Consider the following 21565-nt stretch of genomic DNA (forward strand, 5'->3'; position numbering starts at 1 on the left):
GACTGAATGAGCGTAAGGTAATTAGCCAAAGCTCCCGCCAAGCAGAAAGGTTGCTGTGGGGAAATGTCACAACTGTGACTTTCTATGGGGTGGTCCGGGGATTTTTTATTTATTTTCCTCATAGCGAACAGCTGTGGCCTCGTGACCGGTACCGCCACCACCCATCGGCTTTGTAATAAACTCATATATTTCACTTTGAATGAAAAAGCAAATATTCCCCTGCCAGGCTGATTAGTGTGAATGCAACGGTGGGCCTCGTCCCCCAGGAAATGGAGATATGTGTGTGATAATGGAGTGTCAGATAGCATGATATTGCATTTTCACACAATCGTCTTGGGAAGCTGAAGATGGCACCCGTGGCCAGACCTCATTGTGGAAAGCTGCTTTTATCTGCCAATACAATCTGCTTGTTGTAGCTAGAAAGAGACAAGTGACCATCCACATGCCTCTTGTCTTCATATCGGCCAATCCGACTGCTTTCCACCCTTTTCTGCCCCAATTTCTGCTCTCATTTCCTGTTTATCTCCAGGCTCTCTGCAGGAGATAGCATCTCATCTTGGCGGCACCTGCGCCATGCGGCAAACAAATCGCCTTAGCATGCATGTTGCGCACTTGTAATGCATAGATTGACTTTGCAGACTCAATACTATGCAATCATGTAGATGCTGTTGTTTGAGGCGTACTTTTTTAAAGGGTGGGTGGGGTTTGGAGCATTGCATTTGCCAGTACAGAAAGAGAAAAAGAAGCAAAAAACTAAAAGCAAGCCCGCTTTGTCTTCACTGCTGACATTTAATCAATTCAAGGTAGCGAATCTTGTCAGGGAAGTATTCACTTTTATGTGTCAAAAATATCTTATTTATTGGTTGAAATGAAAAAATGTCAGATGATGGATGGGGAGCATTTACCGTCCTTCAAATAAACACTTCCCTTCCAACAGCTTCAAAAATGGATAGTGACTGTAATTATCTCTGTTGAAACACGTTTAAGAATAACAACAAAGTAACAACAGTCATTTCTGATTCATAAAAACAAAACAAAAACTCCAAAAATGTGTACAATTAAAGGCCAGTATACTCTTCGACCTCTAAAATCATCATTTTTCTCAATTCAGTGTCACCAGTGGGTGAATTTCCGGTCTCTAAACCACCGGCCAGAACCACCACCTTCCTGGCGGCCACAGCTGCGCCCACAGCAAAGAGCCAAGGTGACCCTACCTTAGAGGGTGGAGCGGACCCCAGGGATGGCAGGGATCCGTTCGAGGACATCCGAGGCTCGGCTACGGCGGAACCTGCCGTGCCGGACTTACCCCCCACACCCAGGCGCTTCTGTGAGGCCACCCGGCGGCGGGGTATCGACTGGCCACAGTCCCATACAGGCTCAACGGTGGAAAGGCCCTGCCCTAAAGGAACCAAAGGTTAGTCCATCATGTGCTATTGTTGACTTTGCTGCAAGAAGTTTTATTCTCTTGTTCTGCTTCAAAACCTATTTTAGTTTTTTTTTTTTTTTTTTTTTTTTAAACCACCCATGGCCCACGCGGGTGGCCTAGGACTCACCACTTGCCACTTGAATTGTTTTCCTTCTTTCTAGCAACACCAAAGCACACTGTGATGGATGATAACAGGACTGATTCAGTTTCTGCTGGTTAGAAGTGTTGATGGCTTTGGTTCCTGAGCAGCCACAGAAAGTACATCCTCTGCTGGTCCTTTCACAGTAATAATTGTGGATGTCCCGATCACATATTTTTCCACCCAAGTGGTCCCTAAGTAAAGTTGTAGCTTATTTACAGAAAAAAAAGTTCCGCTCTGAGACCCCCAATTTGGCCAAATTTCAAAATTGTTCTATATGCATGTGTGATACATCATTGGAAAGCTTAAAATCTCAATTTTCTGGGGGAAGAAAAATTTTGAACGGGAGGGCATTTTTAATTTTTTTTTTTTTTTTAACCGCAAAACCCTAACTGGAGGTGAGAGCATGGTTAAAGAGGCCATGATTTTAACGAGATATGATCGCATACTTGCCTCTTCCACCAAAAACTCACCGAGTGTCAAGACACAGCTGTGAATGGCCACAGCCAGATTTTTGGGGGGATTTTAGTGGTGAAACATGGTAATGTAACAAGGGTCGCGATGCAGACATCGCAGACATCAAGGAGTGGTCGAGAGTTTCTTTTTCATATATTTACCCTTTTAAACTTTTTTTTTAATTTTTCTTTGTTTGGATCGATTATTTATCATCTAAAATATTGGGGAAAATGCAACAGTAATAAAAAAATATATTTAAGCGATAGTTATGAGGTAGATATCCGTGACTTATTTATAGACACAATTTTTTAATTTTTTTTAATTATTGTAACATAATTTGTTTAAACGTTTAAATGCAAGTGAATAATTTTATTTGTTTATTTTTTTTAATAAACTAAATATTAGACATCAATTAATGATTCCAAGCTAAAAATGACAGACATTTCGAAGAACAAATATAACTACTTACCTTCTTTTTATGGCTGGGTTGAAACAAAAGCAGTTGTGCGACGTCTGTAAACTGGGGTTGTCAGGGTAAAACGGACAAATTAAAAACAGTTTGGGGGCTTAATGCGCCATGAATCTGCTATGGCAGCATATAGACATGTTGTTCTATCAAACACAACAGTTCTTATGGCTTAAAATACAGCATTGGAAAGAGATACATTTAAGACGTTTTTTTTTTTTTCCATTTTTTTCCCCAAAGTATAATTCTTTATTAAATTCTTCATCGAGTGCGTCCTCTCAAATCAGCTCATGCTGCTTAGACCAACACACGACACAACACAATGAGTTACCATAGAGGCTACAGCCAATGTTTAAAAAGCTAAATGAGGCGGCGGCCTTTGAAATGTAGTTGTCTGGCTACTTTGAAGCAGCTCCCTTGTCACTCATCGTTTACTTTAACAACCTGGAGCTGCCTGGTGAGAAAGAAACGCTTCAGCAGGGAGAGTGAGAGGCTGTACATGATTGGATGGGACATCTCTATAAAATCCTGTTTTTTTTTTTTTTTTTTTAAATTAAAAAAAAAAAAAATCCGCGATGGACAGAGGGTGCGATGTTTTAAGCATCAAGTAGCAAGGGATCACTGGAACTAATTTGAGTCTTTTTTTTTTTTTTTTTTTTTTGCATCTAAGCATTGCATCTAAGATGTGACTAGAAAAAAAATCACTTCTTTCACTCAAAAAACTTCTAGATCTTATAAAAAAAAATTTTAAAAAAACATATTTCTTACCTAAAAATGTAATCACGCTTGATAACACACATTACTTGAAAGCTACGTGTTTTTCCCACGTGTTTCAATTTAATTTCCATTTGTGTCAACTTGTCAAGCTATTTTTAAGTTCTAGTTAAGTTTTAAGTTAGTCTAAACTGTAAGTACTGATAGGATTTTTGCAGTGTTCAAAATAAATATATGATAGCTGCTGTATTGAAGCACATTAGGGACCAGTGCTACTTGGTGTGTTATTCAGCAATGACTACTGAGCCAAAACTGACAGTTAGCTTTTTTTTTTCTTTTTTTTTTTTTTTTTTTTTTTTTTTTTTTTTTTTTTTTTAAAACCTGTCCTGTTCAGCTGTTTGACACAGAGAATGGAAGTCTAAGTGCCCGGATTCTGAACAGTTTTATTGTTTCACATTGAGAGTCTGACATACTCCCATTGTGATCATTCAAAATACCTTTTTATTATGACAAAGCAGCGAACAGGAAGGGATTATGGGGGGACAGAAGAAAAGAAATACAAGAGAAGAAGGAAAAGAAACACATACACAAACAACAACTAGAAATACATTGAACATCTAAACTAGTTACTAATATGCTGGTGCTATCGTCAGCGAGATGTATTTCCGGTTTACACCATGTGGGGGCCTATTGGCCAGTGAAAGAGGAGAATGGGGGTGGGGGTGTCTATAAGCCTATAAGCTAAGTGATTGAAAGGGGTAGAGTGTACACAAATCAGTTCTGTGATCTAGAACCCAGTAATCGTGTGAATCTCTTATGAGTGTAAGCCCGTTGGCGACCAACCCTACGCCGCCGCATCGCCAATCCCGGCACCGGGACCCCCAACCCGAGCATGCCCTACCACATCCAGCAGCACGCAGGCCCCACCGGGCGCGCGACAGCCACGCAGACGGGCGGAGAAGCCGCGCGGGCGCCAACCCAGGGCCAAGGCCCCCACCCAGCCAGCCCGGGGAGGGCGGGGGGGTGGGGGGCCATGCGCAGCCCATCCCTCCTCCCGCAGCCCAGCTTTATTATGTTTTAATTTTATACCCTCATCACTCTACAGCGCTTTGTTTTTACAGATAAAATAAAGCCTGTATGTAAGACACGAGAGCCACGCATCGACAGTGGTCATAATCAATAGAAACCTAGCCCTCCGAAGGGCTAACGTTACATGAGCGAGTGACAGTAACGTTATATTTATTTGTGATGAGAAGTCTACTGCTTAAAGATGGCGGCTGTTTACTAACGCTGCCAGGACGCGGCCAAGTCTGTCATTTCGCATCTAGTCCTAAATGCATGCGATATCTATGAGACGCATTGGACACTACCTGCTACCAAACTAGCATCATGTGGGCGTAGTTTTTAGCAACGTCGGCGTAGTTTGTTGTGGCTGTCCGCTACAATAATTTTTTTTTTTTTTTGTATTGCTTCTTTCCTCTACGCACGTGACGTCAGCGGGCAAAACATGATGCTTAGAGCTGGTAAAATTAAACGATTCCTCGAGGTGAATAAAATTACTCGGATCAGTTTTTAAACTCAAGTCACTCGAGTTGCTCGAGTATTCGTTTCAGCTCTGTATTTTTGTTTCTTTTGGCAATGCAATTGTATTTCTGGATTATTTTGTTATTTTTAGCCCTTAAAAATAAATTGTATACATATTTTCTTAAAAAAACATATATACATGTACAGTGTGTATGTGTATATATATATATATATATATATATATATATATATATATATATATATATATATATATATATATATATATATATATATATATATATATATATTAGGGCTGTCAAACGATTAAAATTTTTTAATCGAGTTAATTACAGCTTAAAAATTAATTAATCGTAATTAATCGCAATTAATCGCAATTCAAACCATCTATAAAATATGCCATATTTTTCTGTAAATTATTGTTGGAATTGAAAGATAAGACACAAGATGGATATATACATTCAAAATACAGTACATAAGGACTATTTGTTTATTATAACAATAAATCAACAAGATGGCATTAACATTATTAACATTCTGTTAAAGCGATCCATGGATAGAAAGACTTGTAGTTCTTAAAAGAAAAATGTTAGTACAAGTTATGGAAATTTTATATTAAAACCCCTCTTAATGTTTTTGTTTTAATAAAATTTGTAAAATTTTCAATCAAAAAATAAACTAGTAGCCCGCCATTGTTGATGTCAATAATTACTTACACAATGCTCATAGGTGCTGAAGCCTATAAAATCAGTCGCACCCAAGCGCCAGCAGAGGGTGGCAAAACTCCATAAAACACAATTAACAAGCAGTTCACTGTACTGTCATTTAAATCTGTCTGAGCGGGGGGAGCGCGTTAATTAATTGCGTCAAAAATTTTAGCGTGATAATTAATAAAATTAATTAACGCCCGTTAACGTGATAATTTTGACAGCCCTAATATATACATATATGTATACTGTATATTCTTCATTTAATTAAAACCCAGTCCTTTTCATCCAATTCCGCTCCTCTGAAAAATGGCCCAATCGGCCCGATTTCCGATCACGTAATCGAATCGAGGACATCCATTGCAATAATTGATCATCATAATTTTAAAAAATGAAATACAGTTAAAGGTAATTGGAGTGGAAAATGTGTTAATTTCAAAAGAGTGTATCAAAATTGCAGCCTTTTGCATTAATCAGTCGTCAATAAATAAATACCTCTCAGTTTTAAAAAGGATAGTGACCCGTAATGTTAGGCATGAACCATCATTTAAATATGCATACTGAAAATATGGAAACAGTTGGATGTCTAATGCACCTGAGGTTGCACAGCATGATAGTCATTGTTTTAGCATATAAAATAAAAACATGGCATGATATGACTCATTTAATAACAGTATCTATTGGCAGTTTTGTTAAAATAAACAACAGCTGGCAATGGTTTAGTATAACAAATCAACAACATTTAAATGTTGTGATAAAACTATACCATTTATTTTATTTCTTGCTTGTTTTAAAAGATGTTTACATTTGACATGTTTTCTAAAATGTATTATTTTCCGTTGGAATAATGGTTGTCGCCTTTCACTGTAAAGCAAATGTCTCCATTTAGATGCAATAAAAATGACTCTGATGCTGAGACATTCCCTAAAAAAATGTCTGCACAGTGCGCAGTTAATAAAGGTTTTATAATAGCAACAGCTTTACCCTGGTAACGATATCCTTTGGGAGAAAATGTAAATTGGGTAAAAATAACGCAGCAGTGCGTGGACAGAAAACCGCAGCCTCGTGATAAGCGCCATTAATTCTGCTATCTGGGAGACGTAATTGCATGAGTGTATCCGCACGGTCATATTAGATAAGAATTAGTTCCAGTTGCTAAAAGTGTCCGACATCAAAGCCAGCAGCGATGGAGCGCTGATGGCCATTATGCGGCTGGGCTGACAATCAAGTTAGCCGCGCAGAAAGTTACCTTCGCACCCCGTTACACACACACACTCACTGACAGCACTGTCAAATTAAAAATCGCCAGATCAAAGCCGGATTGAGATTTGTTTTGACTGACGAGGGTTAAAAAGGGAAAAGGACTACACATGTTGTCATTGTTGTCAGAGAATAGGCACTCATTAGCTGTAATCTCGTGTTTTTATTCCCATATTGAAGCGTGGAAACTGTTGGGGTTTCTCCCTCTGCTTCACTTAAAGCAGACTGGTGAAGAATACCCCCTCTGTGATTATTTTCCCTTACCTTACAAAGCTGCCTAGGCTTTAACAATGTTTGCAAATGAACACTTAGTTTCCTGCAGCAACGTGTGTGATCAGTGTGTCTGTGTGTGAATGAAAGCTAAGCGAGAATATCCGAGCGTTGCCGTTTTGGCCTCCTTCCAATGTCTGTTTGCTCTCTGCTACCTCAGGTGTTGCCTCCTTCCTGTGCACGGTGGCGGGGAGCTGGTGCTCCAAGGGCCCGGACCTCAGCAACTGCACTTCCCACTGGGTGACTCAAGTGGCACAAAAAGTAAGGGAAAGAAAAAAGAACACCAGTCGCCCTAGATAACTGTAAATGAAATAATGTTTCACCGCTGAAGAACAAACAAAAAGGGATGTATTCTGAAAAAGGAAAAGATGGAAGCAGTAACTGAATTTTCATATGCCATCAGGATCACAGCAAGTGAAAAAGTAATGTTGGAAGGCAGGGTTTTTCTCTCGATTGTTTTTGTTATCACACCAATTTTAAAATAATCATCCCTGGTTTATGAAGCAATAATCTTTTTTAAACGCCAATGTAACACCAATCGTCTCCCGGTACTTAAAGCAAAGTTATTCCAATCAACCTTAGTTTAATAACACCAGTCAGTCCTGGTTTAATCAAACATATTAACGATAATAACCCAAGGTTTAACAAAACTGATTTGTTGAACAAAATAGTCCTGTTTATTAAAACTAATGCAGCACAAATCACTCCACTCCTGAGTCATAAAGACAGAGCAAAACATAATCTTCTCAGGGGTTTTGTTTTATTATTTTATTTTTTGCAATATAACATCAACTAGTTGTAAAAACCTTAACTAGGGTATCTGTCTAAAAAAAAAAAAATGTCTCAAATCCAGTCATTTGAATTTAAGGCCTTAAGATGTATGAAATTTAGGATTGTTCCGATCATGTTTTTTTGCTCCCGATCCGATCCCGATCGTTTTAGTTTGAGTCTCTGCCGATCCCGATATTTCCCGATCCGATTGCTTTTTTTTGCTCCCGATTCAATTCCAATCATTCCCGATAATTTTTCCCGATCATATACATTTTGGCAATGCATTAACAAAAAAATGAATAAAACTCGGACGAATATATACATTCAACATACAGTACTGTACTATGTAATATGTACTGTATTTGTTTATTATGACAATAAATCCTCAAGATGGTATTTACATTATTACCATTCTTTCTGTGAGAGGGATCCACGGATAGAAAGACTTGTGACTTTGTATATTGTGACTAAATATTGCCATCTAGTGTATTTGTTGAGCTTTCAGTAAGTGATACTGTGGCCGTCCCAAATGCATGATGGGAAGTGGAACCATGAGTGTGCAACGTGCTACCAATTGCTATATCTTCTCTGCGTTGGGAAATAACATTAGGTGTTAAGACAATGATCAATTGCCACCTTGCTTCCCCACTTTGCTTACCATGATATTCCTAATCATAGGGAGAGGGATTGCAAGGCTTTTGCCAATTAATAAAAGGCTCCAAAGGCTGCCAAAGTTCACTTTACTCAGTTTGCGCTGCCTTTTATCTCTCTATATAAGTAAAACGGATTGAGCGCGACAATGAGTGAGAGGGTCATGCAGCGCATGTATTATTTTCGTTAAATATTTTAATGTGACACATTTTTTAAAAAATTAATTGCCGCCGTTATCGGGATAAATTCGATAATCCTATCTTAAGCCTAAACTAAAGACTCTGGATGAGTGTAACATATTATGTCTGTGACATTAAATACAATTAGAAAACGATTTAATAAAAAAAAATAATAATAATAAAAAACTATATGTATACTGGACTGTCTCAGAAAATTAGAATACACAATATTCTAATTTTTTGAGACAGTCCTGTGTATATATACAGGACTGTCTCAGGAAATTAGAATACACAATATTCTAATTTCCTGACTGTCTCAGGAAATTAGAATATTGTTATTTTTAGCCCTTTCCTGAGACAGTCAGGAAATTAGAATATTGTGTATTCTAATTTCCTGAGACAGTCCTGTATATATACACAGGACTGTCTCAAAAAATTAGAATATTGTGTATTCTAATTTTCTGAGACAGTCCAGTATATATATTAAAAAAGGCATGGCCGATATTTTTTTGCCGATCCCGATACTTTGAAAATGACGTGATCGGACCCGATCGATCTCTACTGAAATTCTCATAAAATCTCATAAAAGTTCCTAAATACAATTTTGGAAAGGTTTTAAAAATCTGTTGAAGTTATTTTTATTTAGAACATCCAAAAAATTCAGTCTCGCTTTTAAATGTTTCAATCTTTGAGGACACTATAACGTACCGTAATTTTCGGACTAAAAGGCACACCTGACTATAAGCTGCCACCCACCAAATTTGACACGAAAACGACATTTGTTCATGGATAAGCCGCAGCTGTCCTCACTGTATTATGGGATATTTACACCAAAAGATATTAACCAGTAAACTTTATTTGACAGCGCCATCATAAGACTGTCATAAGACCAAATCATCCACCAAATTTCCAAATGTAATTACTAGAGTATGACACAATTCACCATTGTCTGAAGTTTGGTTCACTTCTGCGCAGCCGTTTGGGAGTTATCATCAATATTAAATTTCTCTGCCAAAGTGATTAGATCTCTCTTCTTGCTTCAAGAAGCTTCATTTGGCCATCAATGCTCCCTTAGGGGAGCCGGTCAACATCTGCTGTCATCTGCTGTCAACACTGTTGTCGTCCAACATGCCTCCTAGCATGCATTGCAGCACTACAAATGTAAATAACAATCAATATGTTTTGTGCTAATTATTTTTTCAGTTACTGTTCCAGTTGTTCATTAATTGCTAGTTATGGTATATGGTAACACTTTATTTAACAGTGGCACTACATGACTGTCATTGGACAATCATAATTATGACATGACACTGTCATGAGCATTTTTGAATGCTTATAACAGATGTCATTTAGTGTTATCCGGTAAATTATCTTACTTTTGAATGGATGTAAAAGATCCAAGCTGGACATAAAAGGAGTGAGTGACATAATTTGCCGGATGACACTTAATGACATCTGTCATAAGCATTCAGTAATGCCAATAATAGTGTCATGTCATAATTATGACTGTCTTATGACACTGTTATGACGCCGCGGTCAAATAAAGTGTTACCTTTTAACCCAAATAAACCAACAAATAAGCCGAACTGGACTATGAGCCGCAGGATTCAAAATGAAGGAAAAAAGTAGCAGCTTTTAGTCCTAACATTACGGTTCCTGTGTTGCCCTCTCAGAATTTATCAAACAAAACAGGTTTTGCTGTGCACTCGCGCTGTTGTGTGTTGACAGCTTAGTTAGCTTATTCGTACCGGAGAAAAATGAACAGAACCTATTTGTGGCTTGAGAACGTACAATTCAGTGCATAGTTGAAGCCTGTGGAGGGAAACTCGGAAACTTGGTTCACAAAAGCCTTTGGTTGGGTTAAGCATTTTGTATCACGGTGTGAAACAGCCTTGAAACATAGATTCATATACTTTGCAAATAATTCCAGGCCTCCAATTTTCTTTCAAATCTTTTGTAAGTTTGTTTTCAGTATCGATGTGAACCAGGTCTTAAATTTTAGTCATTGTGGTCTTAAAAAACTCTTTAAAAGTCCTAAATTTGGCTTGTTGAACCCTGCTGAGACCCTCTTAACCGAGCTCCTTACCCTCAAAATGTTTGTTTTTGACCTGCTACTGCACCTGTGTGACATAACAGCACAATACAATACAATTTTAATAAGATTTTTTTTCATTGAGAATCCAACATTGTCTCAACCCCGATTACTCTTTTATAGGTATTACTTTGATATCCCAATGCTTGTATGCTTAGAGCAAAAATAGTATTTTTCCCCTTTAAGGCCTCCATAGGCTTGCAAACATCTGAGAACGATAAATTAGCGATTTCGTAAGCAACAAACGAGGCTCGGTGTCTGGAGTCAAGGAGGCAGTCGTTTGGCGGCGACAATCAAAGCACGACAGCTTATTTCTTCAGTGATTTGTCCTCTTTGATTTTCGACAAAACAATGCACAAAGCCCCGTGCAATTTGACGGAAGCCTCGGTGAGAAAAACACCTCCTGAATGTAGCGAGTTCAGACAGAGTTCCCAAGTGCTGTCAGGAAACATTTTGGCAAACACATCAAATGGGAAGCGCGCTCTCGTTCCATACTGTGTATCAGATTTAAGTAAAGAGGGTGGGGGCGAAAAAGGCAGAGTGACTCATAAAAATCATTTTGTATCTTTTAAACATTTCTTATTCCAAATTCTTTTAATGTTGCCGAGAGTTTTGCAGATGCAAAATAAATTGTAAACGCCGACGACAGCTTCAAAGCTCGCTTGGAGCAACAACAAACACATTTCGCTTCCTTTAATTGCCTGGGAAAATTTGTTCTTATTCCATTGGAAAGGACGTATTTGCATGTGAATCATGTGTGCATCTTCGCAGTTCTTTGCCATAATTAAGCAGTGCCGATTGTTGTTCCTTTGTTATGATAAAACTGGACCGATTGTTGTTACATTTTGGAACCGACTAGGGATGAATGGTATCACTTTGTTCTAATAAGCCCTCGCGGAATGGTGTTTTTTTTTTTTTTTTTAAACAATGCTGGCTGGTGTATGCCTGGCTTAATTTTTTAAACTGCTTCTCTGCATAATGGCTACTTACTTAGCCCAGGTATACAGTATGTATAGTATCGACAGAGTATGTGTTTTGGTAGTAAAAGAAGAAGAAAATATTAAAAACTCACATTGACTGTGATAGACAATACAATTTCAGTTAAAATGAGTTAGACGCCAAGACACAAGTTTCCGAGGTACTTCCGCTTTACTTCCATATTCTGCTTGCGACTTCCATTTTACACGTTCTCTAACCAAAACAAGACTAGAGCGGGAGTGCCATTTCTCATCAAAATCCCTCAAAACAGACAATTTGGACCTACTGCATCCATCTTCCATCATCACGACATGGGAGGACATCATGAAGAAATGGCTAAGAGTGGCCACAACCAAAATAGTTTTATATTTTATTAAATTAATGGCAGTGGATGGAAACTCAATCAGGGCATCTAATGCCTGCGCATCAACAAAGTTGAATGCGTCCAAATACATGAATACGGGAATTTTGTGTTGATGAAGGCAGATGTGGAACCAAGACAGTGCCACCACAAAGCAATAATAGGACAATTACATTATGTTGAATTTGACTGCAATTCTGTGTTGCGTCACAGCTGAGACATCTTAGCTAAATCTGAGCTTAGCTAAATGAGCTTCAACGATAAAGAAATGGAAAACAAACAGTCATCTAGTAGAAGTCATACGCGGGCTTTTTACCCTAAATGTATAAATGCAAGTTTTACACGTTTATTGTTCATTTGTTTACAGGTTGAAATCGCTATTATTACACCTTGTGTTAACACAACAGATGGTTAGATTTTTGTCCACGAACGATCAACAAAGTGATGAGAACAAACATACAATCTTTAAGGTGAATTCTTTCGTTTTAAAGCACATCCTTGTCTGCTGCTTGTTTCTTATAAGGTGTATGGTGAGGTGGGTCCATACTGGCGCTTTGTAGCTACTGGCTGGTTGCTGATCAAAACATTCCACTTCCAACCATATAAATAGGCGCTTCCAGAATTTCACGCACAGCACAAAAAGTCCCAGAGCCTCATCTACGTCATGCTGAATCCATTCTTGGAGATTCCGTGGGTTCCTCTGGTTTAATTTTGCAGTTTTAACTTTGTCTACACACTGCTTACTTCAACTGCACTTCATGTTGGTCTGTCTAAACCGTATCAGAAAATGTCAAAGATGGACGATGGACTGTTTCCCTCAACTCTAAGAAACAGTAGCAATTTAATTTCGTTACATATCCAGTTTAATTTTGCTATCTTTCCAATTTGCAATGTTAGTAAATGCAATGTTTGTTTACGGCTTTTTGCCATGTTAGTAAACGCGATGTTTGTTTACGGCTTTTTGTCTTACTGCGAAGAAAGAGGAAATGACGATCGGCCCACCATGATATTTACGTCGTCAGTCTTCGCGCTGTGACCCAGGAATTAAACGGCTTCTTTCACATTGGACATTGGACATTATACTTGGATGTAAAGGCGTGCAAAATTTCCGATTCTTAGATTATTCGCGATTTGGCTATGGAAGATTCGAGAACCATGGGTGGAGTTTGACTTTGGGGCAGGGGGGCACAACATGTTGATGACCCCAAAACGCAGTGTCAGCAATAAAAGTAACTTACAAGAATATTTATAATACTAAGTTGACATTGAGCGTATTTCTTGAGGAGAATTCTAAATCAGGCTGCTTAGGCAATACTTTTCGCCAAGATTGTCATCCATTGAATATGGTACGCCCGCCGGTGTCGTGACAATGTAGTTACCCCAGTCAAAAATTGTATTCCCTGTGCAGAGCCACATGGAGGTGGATTTGTGTTTTTATTATTCAATCAAACAAGTTGCTTCAATCAAAATTATATATTTTCAACCAGAAAAAAAAAAAATTACTTCAATCCCAAAAAAAAATGTGTTTGAATGCAAAAATAAATTTGTAACTCAAAAAAAAAAAAAAAAAAAAATGCACGTGAAAGCTATTTTTCTTTGATTGAAGCAACTTTTTTGATTGAAGTAATGTTGATTTGTATTAGGGCCACATTTTGGCTAGGACATTTTTGTCTTTATTATTCAATCAAAAAATAAGTTGCTTCAAAAGAAATAATAATAATAATAGAAAAAATTTGCGTTTGAACACTTAATTTTTCATTGAAAAAGTTGATTGGAGCAATCATTTAATCCGAAAAAAAGTTGCTTAAATCAAAAAAATATTTTCAAACAAAAAAATCATTTGAAAAATAAAATTGCCCTCACCTAATTTATTAAGTCTAAGTTGCTAGTCACATGATCTGTTCGAAAAAATAAATTTGACCCATTATAAGAATTTTTTTTTTGGGTCATTTCATTAATTTATGTTGCAGTTTTATTTGCTTTACAACTTTTATATATATATATATATTTATATGTATATAATATAGTATATAGGAAAGTCAATTACATGCAGTGACACTTTTCGGCCACCAGGGGGGCCTGCCCTCCCCCTTAAAATCCGCTTATGTCGAGAACAATTCACAAACATCCAAGTTCCGTTTATTTAATTAGACCAGATAAAGCGGAACTAAAACGCATTCAGCGTGGTCTTGGGGACGCAATGAGCAACGGACCGAGGGTAAATAAATATCATCATATCAACTCGTGGCCCTAGATAAAAAAAAAATAATAATAATATCTGACTTCGGCCAACAGCCGCTATAAACAACGCCCAGTTGCTAGTTGCTACAAACATACGGCCACATAATGCTACGGTAGATATCACATATATATATATATATATATATATATATATATATATATATATATATATATATATATAGAACTAGATGGGAAATGACATACGACGACGGCGTTAGAACATGTATAGAGAACTAGATGTGAAATGACAGACTTGCCGCCGTTAGTAAACAGCCGCCATCTTTAAGTAGTAGACTTCTCTGAAAGGCTGTGTTGTAGCGAACCTAACTAACTTTTTATCTAAAATACTCCTAAATCGGCAAAATCTTGACTTGAATCTATCGTTAAATGATGAAACAGTTTTAAAACTTTCACATGTCCAAAGTAGACAGAAGGGAAATAACTGGAGCAATTTTAACAAGTTTAACGGTTGATTCACAACATTAAATCATTTGAATATAGTTTAAAGCTGCTGATACAGAAATGGGACTTGAGTATTTTATTTACTGTTTTGAACTCTTAACTTGATACTGAAACAGTAGTTTGGTTTAGCCTGAGAGGATTTTTGAACAATTTTGGAACTAATGTACAGAACATTAAAAGCGGGGAGGTGGGGGGAGGTGCATCAAGAATCGATTTAGAATCGAAGCGTAGCCTCTAAATCGTAATGGAATCGTTAGGTGCCCCAAGATTCCCACCTCTACTAGGGTGTGACCAAGTTAACGTCCGTGTCAGTCGACCCGGGAAGTCGCTGTCAGACATAAGGGCTACCCGTTTAAACCCTGGGATTTAACCGGAGTTCACCGAATGTCTGAGAAGGGCATATGGCTGTCATTGGCTGAGACTAGGGGTGTGACAAAATATCGACATGGTGATATATCGTGATACTTTGTATCTCAAAAGGTTATCGATATGCTCCTGCCAAGAATCGAGATATAGTTTCAAAAAGGTGTCAATGTTTTAAAAAAAAAAAAAAAAAAGGAACCAAAAAGTTGCTACCAAAATCTTCCACCATAATAGTGTCTCAGTTAACGCTAAGGCTGCATTGACGGTGCTCGACGCCCAATCCATTTAGACTGGGAATGTTCCTTCATTCGAAACCAGAGCATTCACAGTCATTCTGTCCGATTTTCAGGGCATTTACAGGTCCTTGCTGTTCATTTTAGGGCATTTACAGGTCATTTCCTGTTGAGTTTAAGTCACTGTCTATTCATTTGGGTGATTCCCAGGTCATTTCCTGTTCTGTAACTCAAAATAAACAGGAAGAGACCCCTAAAATACCCCAAAATCAACAGAAAGTAACTGAAAATCAACAGGTAAATGACCTTAAATGGCCCAAAATTACCTCATTGCCTGGCATTGGCTGCCACCGACCGCCATAGACATTCAATTCGTTTGTGGGAGGGATGGCAGCTAATGAACAAATGTTCATTTGCTGCCACCCTCCCGTTTCAAATGGATTGGACGTCTACTAGTGATGAACTCATTCCAATTTACAGCAGAACTTTGTTTTTCTGTTTATTGGTTGTTTGTAGAATATCCTAGAATGATTTCCTGACCAATGTATCGATAATCGCCATATCGTGAGATCATCGTTATCGTGAGCTTTGTATCGCAAATCGTATCGTATCGTGAGGTACCAAGAGGTTCCCAGTCTTAGCAGAGACTATATTAAGGTGACTGACAGTCAGCCCTAGTTTATTTCTACGAAGTAATGACAATAGTACCTGGTTGAGATGGCCATTTTTAAGATGGAAGATTGTAAAAATTTTTAGATCTCAGTGATCTTATTTACCTGACTATATGCGTATGCAAACTTTACTAAATTGGCAGATTTTGAACAGTACCTCAAAAAGACGTTCAATATTGGTGGTTTCCAAGTGGTTCATTATACTCCAGGTGAAGTAAACTGTAAAGCTAAACAAACATAAGAGAAAATAGCACATATTGTGCACTAAAATTCAAAATAATTTCAGTTTTTCATGTGCCCACTAGTTTAATACTAATACACAATGTTATTGTATAAAAACTACCAGCAAAACAAAGCAACAAAATGAAAACCAAGGTTAAAAAAAAATGTGAAAAGAATCGCCTTTTTTTGGCCAGATCGCCCAGCCCTAGTACCTGTTTTTTTTTTTGTATTGTAATGAACTAGAGCCAATTGTGGAGGAATTGTTTTATTTGTGTTGGTGCACAAGCACACGGCACTAACACAATGTGGAAACTCAACCGTGAGCCCTCGCTTACGACATTTAACTCTGTCGTCCAGATCCGAAGCGGAGAGAATGCAGCCAACCTTGCCAACGAGCTATCATTATACACGAAGGGCCCCGTATTCGCCGGTGACGTGAGTTCCTCAGTGCGTCTCATGGAGCAGCTGGTAGACATCCTGGATGCTCAGCTGCAGGAGCTCAGGCCTAGCGAGAAGGACTCTGCAGGACGCAGCTTCAACAAGGTACTGTGACGCGTTATCCTCTTTACGGCCCATTGTGACCATCACGTCTTACCCCAGCAGGGATAAATGGCAGGACGTGGGGCGATAAATTCAAACACAAGGCGACGCGTGCCCTTGTTTTGCATTCAAGCACACACTTGAAGAATAACAGCATAAAATGGGTATCGTCAGTTTGGATGCGGCGAGTCCAAATTGATGCCCAACAGCTCATTTTTAAACCATTAGAAATACAAAGTGTGTGATACCTCATTATGCGTTGTCGTAAAAGGCATTGTTTTAGGTTACGTACTTTAAAAAAATGGAAAATGGATATCAAAAGTCACTACAGGTGATTTGGTGGGATTAAACTGACCAAAGGTAGTAAAACATTGTAATTGTGAAATTAGAAGCACTCGATTTGTCCCATCCCTTTATCAGACATGAAACTACTGGGATTCTTAGAAATGAACTAAAATGGGTGCCTTAGAATTGAACCAAAATGGGTGCCTAGCATCTTACTCTAAAGCAGTATACGGTAACTGTGCAATTCATCCTAGTCTTTCATAGTGTATTAAAATATATGTGGTTGTTTACAACTGACCCAAATCAGGACCGACAACCAAAAGTGGTAATTTCCATTTGGCAAAATGGATTTTGCAATGTGGCAATTTTTTGGCATGTGGCAAAATGGATTTTGCCATGTGGCAATTTTTTTGGCATGTGGCAAAATGGATTTTGCCATGTGGCATTTTTTTTTTGCCTTGTGGCAATTTTTTTGCCATGTGGCATTTTTCTGCCATGCGGCATTTTTTTCCATGTGGCAAAATGGATTTTGCCATGTGGTAATTTTTTTGCCGTGTGGCAAAATGGATTTGCCATGTGGCAATTTTTTGCCATATGGCATTTTTTTTGCCATGTGGCAAAATTGATTTTGCCATGTGGCAAAATGGGTTTTTTTTTGCCTTGTGGCAAAATGGATTCTGCATGTGGCATTTTTCTGCCATGCGGCATTTTTTTGCCATGTGGCAAAATGGATTTTGCCATGTGGCAATTTTTTTGCCATGTGGCAAAATGGATTTTGCCATGTGGCATTTTTTTTGCCATGAGGCTTTTTTTTTTGCCTTGTGGCAAAATGGATTCTGCATGTGGCATTTTTCAAAAAATTTTTTTTGCAAATATCACTTCTGGTTCTCGCTGCCTCTCCCAAATTGGACACAAAGCACCATGTGATTTCGCCGAGCCATTTAGAAGGACCCCTATTTGGTCACATGAAGTTAACCCAAAATGAATGCGCATTATTTATCAATGAACTAAATTTGATTATTTTAGACTAAACAGTCACCCATTGCCTCATTACAAAGCAGTTCAACTATGTTTGGTTGGACAAAAGTGACCCAAAATAGATGCCACATTACAAGGCAGCAGAGTCATGTCATTTCTCACAACTCTTTATAGAGCAAAGAAACACATCTAATTGCATTAATGTGACCCAAAATGTATACTGTAAGCATCAGAACCATGTGTTTTAGGTATCATAATAATAATAACAATAATAATAATAATAGTTTAGATTATGGGTGTATACTGTATGTCAAGGAACCATATTTGATATCTTAAAATCGACCCAAAATAGATTCCAATCTTCTGAGAATTCAAAATTTTAAAGACATTCACTCAATGAATGATGCCACACAAAAGTTGAGCAAGGAGTTGCGCGCCACATTAAACGTAATGTTCCTCCATCTCCACCACATGGCGAGATGATTGACACTTGTGAAGTAACGCATTGTTATTCAGACGCCACTTAATCTGTAAACATTCTTTGGCACCCAGTGACTCCCGTTCCTTTGCGGGATTGCATCTCGTGAGTGAGTCTTCTAATTTTGTGCCATGAACAAACAGGGTGCACTTTATACTGCAAGGAGCCTTATTTGGTAAGTAAAAAAATCAAAGGGCTCACTATAAGGCAGTCAAATCTTCTGGTATGAAAGGAAGCCAAAATCAAAGCCAAATGCCTCAGGACAAAGCACAAGAAATATGTGATTTCTTCTAGGCCAATCAGGTAGTTAAAAAAAAAAAAAAAAAAAGCTAAAACATTTGGGGGAAAAATTTGTCACTTAATAATGGTATCTAACTTTTCTAATCATCTACACTAGTCCTTGTCATTAAAAATGATTTGAAACGAAGTATGAATCTATCGGCATTTTAAGTAGTACAAAATAGGTAACTAGTGAATCACAATTATTTGAATTGAAATTTTTATGATTTTTAGTTTCCCTATTAATTTCAACACTATAACTCGATTTTTCACATAACTAGTTTTAGTAATATGACATCTAACAGTTTTTATTTTACATATTTATTTGTCAATATATTATTCATGTATTTTAGTCAGATTATCGTTGACAAGGACTTCAAGTTGTTAAATAGTGCCAAGTAACACGCCTGTATGTCAGAAACTTTTACACGACCATGTCCCTAAAGAACCAAACACCTACAAATTGTTTGTTAAAAAATGGTAGTGACTCGGACAGTTTGTTATAAGCCATTCTACAAATTTACTATCACACGTTAGTATTTTTTTTTTTTACCTAGTGTATTAAAGTTTATAGAGTTACCGTATTTTCTACTCTACAAGGCGCACCTGAAAGCCTCCAATTTTCTCAAAAGCTAACAGTGCATTTTGTAATCCGATGCACCTTATGAGGGCTGCAGCTATCGATTATTTTAGTAGTCAATTAATCCATCAACTAGTTAGTTCGAATAATTGATTAATCAGATTAGGAACATTTAATGCGTTGCAGAATTGGAGATGTAAAACAAAGGCTTGCTAAGTTTGCACTTTCAAAAGAACACTAAATGCTAATGCAAAATAAAATTCCTGAGTGTTTTTTCAAACGATGCAGGATTGCACTTTCATTTAAAAATAAATTTGAATACCTGAGCTTAGCCTCAAAGGGTTAGGGTTAATAAAACAAGAGAACAATTGGCTAACTCGCTTAGCAAAAGTCTGCTATCTTAAATGCTATAAAATGCTGACTTTTTTTTTTTTTACAATGCTCCTAACAAATCGTTCAAAAACATATTCCCACATAAAACGGCTAAATATACCTTTGAGTTAAATTATGAATGAAGAAATTAAAAAAATAGCTAATACAAAAACTTACTTTATGTTGGTTTTTAACAGGGATCAGCTGGATTTAGCCATGTTAAGGAGTTATGTCATATTCACTGCTGCCACTAGAGGGCATTGTATCCACCCAAAATCAATAAAACTAAATACAAACACTTTGAAAACAAACCATTACAAAGTCACTCTAAATGAATACTCGAAGCAACAAAATGTAAGCTTTTTTATAATCGAATTACTCGAGTTAATCGATTAATCGTTGCAGCACTACACCTTATTTATGGATCAATATTGATTAATCATGACATGACATTCTCTTTAGCGCAGCTCCATCTAGTGGATGTATAACGCAACCCCAAATACTGCAACTACTACCAGTACTGCATCTTATAATACGGTGTGCCCCAAGGTAGTCCCTGGGTTACGAACGAGTGGCGACGTAACCCGAAATTCCGCATAAATCCGAATGAACCCTTTAAGTACCCCTAAAAAAAAAACAAATCACAAAATAACTATCCAGAAACACGGATTATAAGTCATTGCACTGTCCTCGCCAAGACATTGGAGCTAAGTCCTAGCTAGACAGCGAGCTAACCTCTGAAATGACTATGTCAGACGTCCGAGTGGTTTGATTGGTTTATTCAGCTGCTCATGAACGAAAATAAAAATGAAAGTAAATCAGTTTAATCTTAAATAGCAGCAATTCAAATTTGTGTTTATAACTAGCTGCTGATACAGCAATGACAATCCACACAAACGATTAGCACATAATCAAAAACAATCACATAAACTTGCCGCAAGTATTTGACCAAGGACGTAGGTTTGGTCTCGATATTGGTTGGGACGATATAACAGCATAACCTGCATGTACACTTTTTGCTGGGGACGGGATATTAATAAGACTAAACAGATTAGGTGGACGGAGGTCAGGGTTACATTTCTCACAAATATGAACCTAATTAATTGATAAGCATTTTTTTAATTAACATTAACGGTAGAAAACACAAACACACTTTTCTTTAAGCAGCTTCCTACCCGAGTTTTGCAACTTAGCAAATTCACACAGTTTAATGTTATGCTAACTCTGATGCAAGTCGGACTTTCGGTGCGAAAATTAGTGGTGTGTTCCCCAACTCCACAGCAGTAACGTGGCTGCTGCTGCTGCTGGCCGAAAAAGCTTCTAATATCCCTCCTCTCCGAAGAGGGCGGAGGAGGCGCCATAATGTCGACATGTTGCATTTCTATCGGGGCTGTGAATGAGTGAGTATGTGTGTGTTGGGGTGTGAAGTCATCGGCCAATCAAATGTGTGTTTGAGGGAAAAGAAATGGACTGGCACATTCAGCAAGTGAAAAGGGGTAAACGAAAATAATTGACTTAATAATTTTAGGGTTCATTCTATCCTTACAAACATATGGAAAGACAATCTAAATTATCCGTATAACTCAAGTCATTATATAATGCAAATAAGGTTTCTTAAAATTTGGTGGGGACCATTTCAGCATCCTAAAAAGTTGAAAGTGTTATGTCCCTACCGTCTCTATGCAAACTTACGCCCTTGTATTTGACCACAATTGACAATGCACAATAAACAGTACAAAAAGTGTTATATCCAAGTGTTGCCTCTGCGGATGCTTTACAAGCAACAAATGTGCGCGCAGGCTTGCAGCTGTCATTAACTTGACGTCACAACCTCTTAGTGGGAGCAAAT

At 37.7% G+C, this 21565-nt stretch overlaps 1 protein-coding gene across 9 annotated transcripts in view; it reads left to right on the top strand.

The window, feature by feature from the left end:
• The window catches only part of LOC130930261 (adhesion G protein-coupled receptor L2-like), a 236617-nt gene that overhangs the window by 143464 nt on the left and 71588 nt on the right, over nt 1-21565 (top strand). For all 9 annotated transcript variants that reach the window (XM_057858087.1, XM_057858091.1, XM_057858090.1 and 6 more), the window contains exons 6-8: nt 1112-1414; nt 7141-7241; nt 16562-16747. In XM_057858087.1, the coding sequence (XP_057714070.1) occupies nt 1112-1414; nt 7141-7241; nt 16562-16747 (590 nt within the window). The remainder of the gene's footprint in view (nt 1-1111; nt 1415-7140; nt 7242-16561; nt 16748-21565) is intronic.

Source organism: Corythoichthys intestinalis, chromosome 14 (assembly GCF_030265065.1).
Source record: "Corythoichthys intestinalis isolate RoL2023-P3 chromosome 14, ASM3026506v1, whole genome shotgun sequence".
Taxonomy (NCBI): domain Eukaryota; kingdom Metazoa; phylum Chordata; class Actinopteri; order Syngnathiformes; family Syngnathidae; genus Corythoichthys; species Corythoichthys intestinalis.